This window comes from Oncorhynchus kisutch, unplaced genomic scaffold (assembly GCF_002021735.2).
Source record: "Oncorhynchus kisutch isolate 150728-3 unplaced genomic scaffold, Okis_V2 scaffold813, whole genome shotgun sequence".
Classification (NCBI taxonomy): domain Eukaryota; kingdom Metazoa; phylum Chordata; class Actinopteri; order Salmoniformes; family Salmonidae; genus Oncorhynchus; species Oncorhynchus kisutch.
In genome coordinates, this window is record NW_022262758.1 from 102,501 (window position 1) to 111,291 (window position 8,791).

General features: G+C 44.1%; 1 protein-coding gene across 1 annotated transcript in view; it reads left to right on the top strand.

Moving 5' to 3' along the window:
- LOC109886805 (methionine synthase-like) overlaps nt 1-6,912 on the top strand; it is a 65,132-nt gene extending 58,220 nt beyond the window's left edge. The window contains 4 exon segments of the mRNA XM_031816525.1: nt 2,098-2,298; nt 3,539-3,731; nt 4,212-4,324; nt 6,805-6,912. Of these exon segments, the coding sequence (XP_031672385.1) occupies nt 2,098-2,298; nt 3,539-3,731; nt 4,212-4,324; nt 6,805-6,891 (594 nt within the window). The 3' untranslated portion in view covers nt 6,892-6,912.
- The last annotated feature ends 1,879 nt before the right edge of the window (nt 6,913-8,791 follow it).

Genomic DNA, 8,791 nt, shown 5'->3' on the forward strand with positions numbered 1-8,791 from the left:
TTTCCATATAACATCCTGTGTGTTTTAATCAAATCAACTACGTTCACTGAGCTATAGGCACTGAGCTTGTCTGATGCTTTAAGCACACTGTTTGATGAAATAATGAAAGACACACTTCACTCGAGGGATTCCGACCAGCAATTGATTTGATTGCTGCTCTGTGTCAAACAAAACAGCTAGTGACTGTGTGACTAGAACCCGCTGTCTCTCTCTCCTCCCTGCCATCTCTCTCCTCCCTGCTGTCTCTCTCTCTCTCCTCCCTGCCATCTCTCTCCTCCCTGCTGTCTCTCTCTCTCTCCTCCCTGCTGTCTCTCTCCTCCCTGCTGTCTCTCTCTCTCTCCTCCCTGCTGTCTCTCTCCTCCCCGCTGTCTCTCTCTCCTCCCCGCTGTCTCTCTCTCTCCTCCCTGCTGTCTCTCTCTCTCCTCCCTGCCGTCTCTCTCTCCTCCCCGCCGTCTCTCCCTCCTCCCTGCCGTCTCTCTCTCCTCCCTGCTGTCTCTCGCTCCTCCCTGCTGCAGCTAGTGACTGTGACATGACCAATAGGGCCTGACCTATAGCATATCACATCAATACATTTGTTATAACAAACTCTTGAGCACTGTAACACATGCGACGGCTAAATGGATCCAGAGGACCTGACAAACTTAAAACGGGATGGGAATGTTTACTGGTTGCTCAGGAGGTAAAGGGGAAGTCCGATGTGTGGATCAGGAAACACAAGTTCTGGAGAAAGTGCTGCATATTAGGATGATGTGTGTACCAAACAGGTGCTGTTAGATTACAATATCATTTTTTCTGACCGTTTGGACCAATGTAAACAACACTAAATACATTATAAGTCTCCCAAAGAGTCTGTTTTTTTTTTTTAAAGCATTTATTACAGCAAAGACTAAAAACAGTCGCGTTCATTCGTGAATTAAATTTCTGAAACGGAACGGTTTATTTATTGTTTACTCTTAATTATTCGCATTTATTTTATTTAAAAAGTAAAATGCTTGATTTGCATTTCACATCATGAACTGTGTGTTGATTGTTGATTGATATACAAAGTATTCAGACCCCTTGATTTTTTTCCACATTCTGTTACATTACAGCCTTATTCTAAAATGGGTTAAATTGTTTTATTTTCCTCATCAATCTCTACACACAATACACAGTAATGACATCACAATACACAGTAATGACATCACAATACCCCATAATGACATCACAATACCCCATAATGACAAAGCAAAAACAGGTTTTTATATTTTTTTGCTAATTTATTCCAAATAAAAAACGGATATCTTATTTACATAAGTATTCAGACCCTTTGCTTTGAGACTCTAAATTGAGTTCAGCTGCATCCTGTTTCCATTGATCATCCTTGAGATGTTTCTTCAACTCGATTGGAGACCACCTGTGGTAAATTCAATTGATTGGATATGATTTGGAAGGTACACACCACAGCTGACAGTGCATTATTTGTGTTGCACCGTTGTTCTTACATAATATAACCATATATAATTACGGTAGCATATGTCTTAGACTGATGGACTGTGTCACCCCCACAGCCTCCACAATGGATCGGTCCACTGAGACAGGTCTCTATAATGGATTAGTCCACTGAGACAGACCTCTACAATGGATTAGTCCACTGAGACAGGCCTCTATAATGGATTAGTCCACTGAGATAGACCTCTATAATGGATTAGTCCACTCAGACAGGCCTCTATAATGGATTAGTCCACTCAGACAGGCCTCCATAATGGATTAGTCCACTCAGACAGGTCTCTATAATGGATTAGTCCACTCAGACAGGCCTCTATAATGGATTAGTCCACTCAGACAGGCCTCTATAATGGATTAGTCCACTCAGACAGGCCTCCATAATGGATTAGTCCACTCAGACAGGCCTCCACAATGGATCAGTCCAATCAGACAGGAGCCAATCAGAAAGGTGTCTTGTACACCAATTGTTTAGATTTTGTTGCTACTGCTCGACTTAAAGACATCTGGGTCGACCAACAGTCTATGGACCAATCAATGGAAACAGCCGACTAAATGGGGTCAACCCGAACAACAAGCATGTATTGTAAGATAACTGTGTTTGTCTTGTAGGCAGAGAAGGACAGTGCCAGCTCAGACCCCTACTACTGCCTGTCCGACTTCGTGGCCCCGAGGGCCAGCCGTGTGTCGGACTACATGGGGATGTTTGCTGTAGCTGTGTTCGGAGCGGAGGAGCTGAGCAAACAGTTTGAGACCCAGGGAGACGACTACAACAGTATCATGGTGAAGGCTCTGGCAGACCGCCTGGCTGAGGTATGGACTCTAGTGTTACTATACTGACACCTGGCTGAGGTACGGACTCTAGTGTTACTATACTGAGGTACGGACTCTAGTGTCACTATACTGAGGTACGGACTATTGTTACTATACTGAGGTACGGACTCTAGTGTCACTATACTGAGGTACGGACTCTAGTGTCACTATACTGAGGTACGGACTCTAGTGTCACTATACTGAGGTATGGACTCTAGTGTTACTATACTGAGGTACGGACTCTAGTTTCACTATACTGAGGTACGGACTCTAGTGTCACTATACTGACACCTGGCTGAGGTACGGACTCTAGTGTTACTATACTGAGGTACGGACTGTAGTGTCACTATACTGAGATACGGACTATATACTGACACCTAGCTGAGGACTCTAGTGTTACTAAACTGACACCTGGCTGAGGACTCTAGTGTTACTATACTGAGGTATGGACTCTAGTGTTACTATAGTGAGGTACGGACTCTAGTGTTACTATACTGACTCCTAGCTGAGGTACAGACTCTAGTGTTACTATACTGAGGTACGGACTCTAGTGTCACTATACTGAGGTACGGACTCTAGTGTTACTATACTGACACCTAGCTGAGGACTCTAGTGTTACTATACTGACTCCTAGCTGAGGACTCTAGTGTTACTATACTGAGGTATGGACTCCAGTGTTACTATACTGACTCCTAGCTGAGGACTCTAGTGTCACTATACTGAGGTACGGACTCTAGTGTTACTATACTGACACCTGGCTGAGGACTCTAGTGTTACTATACTGAGGTACGGACTCTAGTGTCACTATACTGGAGGTACGGACTCTAGTGTCACTATACTGACACCTGGCTGAGGACTCTAGTGTTACTATATTGAGGTACAGACTCTAGTGTTACTATACTGAGGTACGGACTGGCTGAGGTATTGACTCTAGTGTTACTATACTGATAACTACAGCCCAATAGGAAGCCATACATGACAGACTGATAACTATAGCCCAATAGGAAGCCATACGTGACAGACTGATAACTACAGCCCAATAGGAAGCCATACGTGACAGACTGATAACTACAGCCCAATAGGAAGCCATACATGACAGACTGATAACTACAGCCCAATAGGAAGCCATACCTGACAGACTGATAACTATAGGCCAATAGGAAGCCACTAATAGGCCAGGTGAACAGTGACATTAGAGTCCATGAGAAGCTAAAGGTCTGTGCGTCTCCCCGTCCACCAGGCGTTTGCCGAGGAGCTCCACGCCAGGGTGCGTAGGGAGCTGTGGGGCTACAGCATGGAGGAGAACCTCCCGACTGAGGACATGCACAGGATCCGTTACGAGGGCATCAGGCCAGCCGCAGGATACCCCTCCCAGCCCGACCACACTGAGAAGACCGCCATGTGGACACTGGGCGAGGTAGAGGAGAAGACGGGTAAGGCCTCTTCCTCTCAACCCCTCTCCCCTTTCATCTGATACATCTGACCAGGTGAAAGACAGTCTAATGAGGAGCTTCTAAACCATGTTGTTTTCCACCTGTCCAGATGAATGTCTAATTGACAGTCTAACGAGGAGTTTCTAAACCATGTTGTTTCCACCTGTCCAGATGAATGTCTAATTGACAGTCTAACGAGGAGCTTCTAAACCATGTTGTTTTCCACCTGTCCAGATGAATGTCTAATTGACAGTCTAATGAGGAGCTTCTAAACCATATTGTTACCACCTGTCCAGTCTTTTCCTATCAGTGCAGATGAATGTCTAGTTGAGATGGGGGGGGGGGGGGTATAGAGTAGTTTCTGCATTATAGACTTCTTTCTGTGTTGGTTGGCTTTTATGACTGATGGCGACCCCCAAAATCCCAGCCGCTTGAGAGAGTCTCTAAATGAGGTTTTGATGATGTCTGATGTGTTTCCAGGTATCAAGTTGACTGAGTCTCTGGCCATGACCCCAGCAGCTGCTGTCTCTGGGCTGTACTTCTCTCACCCTAAAGCTACCTACTTCGCTGTGGGAAAGGTCACCAGAGAACAGGTACTGATACAGGCTCAGGATGGGATTCATTTGTTTTATTTGTTATGTAACCGATTAACAACCCACCACAAGGGGGCGCTGTTTTTAAACCCCCACTGACACTTGGGCCTAAGGCACTGTTCAAGAGGCGTCACTACAGTCCTTGGTTCAAATCCTGTCTAGCTGTCTAAAAGCGCTGTAGTTGTGTATTTGGTGTGCTAATATTAGTAGCACGTTAGCCTATCTAGCGAAGTGGTTAGCTTCTTCCAAAACCAAGCGTTTGCTTCGTAACAGCAGAGAATCCCCTCCTGAATCAAGAGCCTTGCTGTCTAATATATATATATATGTGTGTGTTTTGTGCAGCAAACTGAGTAGCATTTTTGAGTGTACTTGTATAGTTTAGGTCAGAAACGGTCCAAAATGCGCTCGTTAACATTTAGTTAGCGTTCTCTATGGGATTTTACATGTACTTGGGGCGGCAGGTAGCCTAGTGGTTAGAGCGTTGGACTAGTAACCAGCAGGTAGCCTAGTGGTTAGAGTGTTGGGCCAGTAACCAGCAGGTAGCCTAGTGGTTAGAGTGTTGGGCCAGTAACCAGCAGGTAGCCTAGTGGTTAGAGTGTTGGGCCAGTAACCAGCAGGTAGCCTAGTGGTTAGAGTGTTGGGTCAGTAACCAGCAGGTAGCCTAGTGGTTAGAGTGTTGGGTCAGTAACCAGCAGGTAGCCTAGTGGTTAGTGCGTTAGGCCAGTAACCAGCAGGTAGCCTAGTGGTTAGAGTGTTGGGCCAGTAACTAGCAGGTAGCCTAGTGGTTAGAGCGTTGGGCCAGTAACCAGCAGGTAGCCTAGTGGTTAGAGTGTTGGGCCAGTAACCAGCAGGTAGCCTAGTGGTTAGAGTGTTGGGCCAGTAACCAGCAGGTAGCCTAGTGGTTAGAGCGTTGGGTCAGTAACCAGCAGGTAGCCTAGTGGTTAGAGTGTTGGGCCAGTAACCAGCAGGTAGCCTAGTGGTTAGAGCGTTGGACTAGTAACCAGCAGGTAGCCTAGTGGTTAGAGCGTTGGGTCAGTAACCAGCAGGTAGCCTAGTGGTTAGAGTGTTGGGCCAGTAACCAGCAGGTAGCCTAGTGGTTAGAGTGTTGGGCCAGTAACTAGCAGGTAGCCTAGTGGTTAGAGCGTTGGGCCAGTAACCAGCAGGTAGCCTAGTGGTTAGAGTGTTGGGCCAGTAACCAGCAGGTAGCCTAGTGGTTAGAGTGTTGGGCCAGTAACTAGCAGGTAGCCTAGTGGTTAGAGCGTTGGGCCAGTAACCAGCAGGTAGCCTAGTGGTTAGAGCGTTGGGCCAGTAACCAGCAGGTAGCCTAGTGGTTAGAGCGTTGGACTAGTAACCAGCAGGTAATGGTGTTAATGTGTGGTATGTAATGCCATTATGTTAATGAGCGGTATGTAATGACATTGTGTTAATGGTGTTAATGTGTGGTATGTCATGACATTATGTTCATGGTGTTAATGTGTGGTATGTAATGACATGATGTTAATGGTGTTAATGTGTGGTATGTCATGACATGATGTTAATGGTGTTAATGTGTGGTATGTCATGACATTATGTTAATGGTGTTAATGTGTGGTATGTCATGATGTTAATGGTGTTAATGTGTGGTATGTAATGACATTATGTTAATGGTGTTAATGTGTGGTATGTAATGACATTATGTTAATGGTGTTAATGTGTGGGATGTCATGACATGATGTTAATGGTGTTAATGTGTGGGATGTCATGACATTATGTTAATGTGTGGTATGTCATGACATTATGTTAATGGTGTTAATGTGTGGTATGTCATGACATTATGTTAATGTGTGGTAATGTGTGGGATGTCATGACATGATGTTAATGGTGTTAATGTGTGGTATGTAATGACATTATGTTAATGGTGTTAATGTGTGGTATGTAATGACATTATGTTAATGGTGTTAATGTGTGGTATGTCATGACATGATGTTAATGGTGTTAATGTGTGGGATGTCATGACATTATGTTAATGGTGTTAATGTGTGGGATGTCATGACATGATAATGTGTGGTATGTTAATGGTGTTAATGTGTGGGATGTCATGACATGATGTTAATGGTGTTAATGTGTGGGATGTCATGACATTATGTTAATGGTGTTAATGTGTGGGATGTCATGACATTATGTTAATGTGTGGTATGCCATGACATTATGTTAATGGTGTTAATGTGTGGTATGTCATGACATTATGTTAATGTGTGGTATGTCATGACATTATGTTAATGTGTGGTATGTCATGGCATTATGTTAATGTGTGGTATGTCATGACATTATGTTAATGTGTGGTATGTCATGACATTATGTTAATGTTTGGTATGTCATGACATTATGTTAATGTATGGTATGTCATGACATTATATTAACGTGTGGTATGTTAATGTCTGGTTTGTCATGACATTATGCTAGTGTGGTATGTTAATGTGTGGTATGTCATGTTACCACAGGTGGAGGACTATGCTGGGAGGAAAGAGATGCCAGTGTCTGAGGTGGAACGCTGGCTGGGGCCGATCCTGGGCTACGACACTGACTGACAGTGATACTTCAACCAATCCTGGGCTACGACACTAATGCATCCACAACCACTACCTAGAAAACAGACGCGCTGCTCAATGGTCATGTCTAGATGGGATACAGCTTTTGTCAAATTGATGTCAAAAGTTGACAAATTCTAACCCTTTTCCCAACCTTAACCCAATTCTCCTAACCTGCTACGTTAATTCTCCCTAACCTGCTAATTCTCCCAAACCTGCGTGCTACGTTAATTCTCCCAAACCTACGTTAATTCTCCCAAACCTGCTTCGTTAATTCTTTCAAACCTGCTACGTTAGTTCTCCCTAACCCGCTACGTTAGTTCTCCCTAACCTGCTACGTTAGTTCTCCCTAACCTGCTACGTTAATTCTCTCAAACCTGCTACGTTAGTTCTCCCTAACCTGCTACGTTAATTCTCCCTAACCTGCTACGTTAGTTCTCCCTAACCTGCTACGTTAGTTCTCCCTAACCTGCTACGTTAATTCTCTCAAACCTGCTACGTTAGTTCTCCCTAACCTGCTACGTTAATTCTCCCTAACCTGCTACGTTAGTTCTCCCTAACCTGCTACGTTAATTGTCCCAAACCTGCTACGTTAATTCTCCCTAACCTGCTACGTTAATTCTCCCAAACCTGCTTCGTTAATTCTTTCAAACCTGCTACGTTAGTTCTCCCTAACCTGCTATGTTAGTTCTCCCTAACCTGCTACGTTAATTCTCTCAAACCTGCTACGTTAGTTCTCCCTAACCTGCTACGTTAATTCTCTCTAACCTGCTACGTTAGTTCTCCCTAACCTGCTACGTTAATTGTCCCAAACCTGCTACGTTAATTCTCCCTAACCTGCTACGTTAATTCTCTCAAACCTGCTACGTTAGTTCTCCCTAACCTGCTACGTTAATTCTCTCAAACCTGCTACGTTAATTCTCCCTAACCTGCTACGTTAATTCTCCCTAACCTGCTACGTTAATTCTCTCAAACCTGCTACGTTAGTTCTCCCTAACCTGCTACGTTAATTCTCCCTAACCTGCTACGTTAGTTCTCCCTAACCTGCTACGTTAATTCTCCCTAACCTGCTACGTTAATTCTCCCTAACCTGCTACGTTAATTCTCCCTAACCTGCTACGTTAATTCTCCCTAACCTGCTACGTTAATTCTCCCTAACCTGCTACGTTAATTGTCCCAAACCTGCTACGTTAATTCTCCCTAACCTGCTACGTTAATTCTCTCAAACCTGCTACGTTAGTTCTCCCTAACCTGCTACGTTAATTCTCTCAAACCTGCTACGTTAATTCTCCCTAACCTGCTACGTTAATTCTCCCTAACCTGCTACGTTAATTCTCTCAAACCTGCTACGTTAGTTCTCCCTAACCTGCTACGTTAATTCTCCCTAACCTGCTACGTTAATTGTCCCAAACCTGCTACGTTAATTCTCCCTAACCTGCTACGTTAATTCTCTCAAACCTGCTACGTTAGTTCTCTCAAACCTGCTACGTTAATTCTCCCTAACCTGCTACGTTAATTCTCCCTAACCTGCTACGTTAATTCTCTCAAACCTGCTACGTTAGTTCTCCTAACCTGCTACGTAATCCCTACGCTACGTTAATTCTCCCTAACCTGCTACGTTAATTCTCCCTAACCTGCTACGTTAATTCTCTCAAACCTGCTACGTTAATTCTCCCTAACCTGCTACGTTAATGCTCCCAAACCTGCTACATTAATGCTCCTAACTTGCTACAAAAAGTACATTCTGAAAAAATCTGCATCCCTTCTAGACCCTGCTTAGGGCCAGATAATTTTAAAAACTACACTTCCAGTGAATCGAGGCTCAACTTGAAAAAAATAAGTTTAATTTTTATAGCTATTTTCAAAATGGCCACCTGTCAGTTAAGAAATGGAGCTGTTT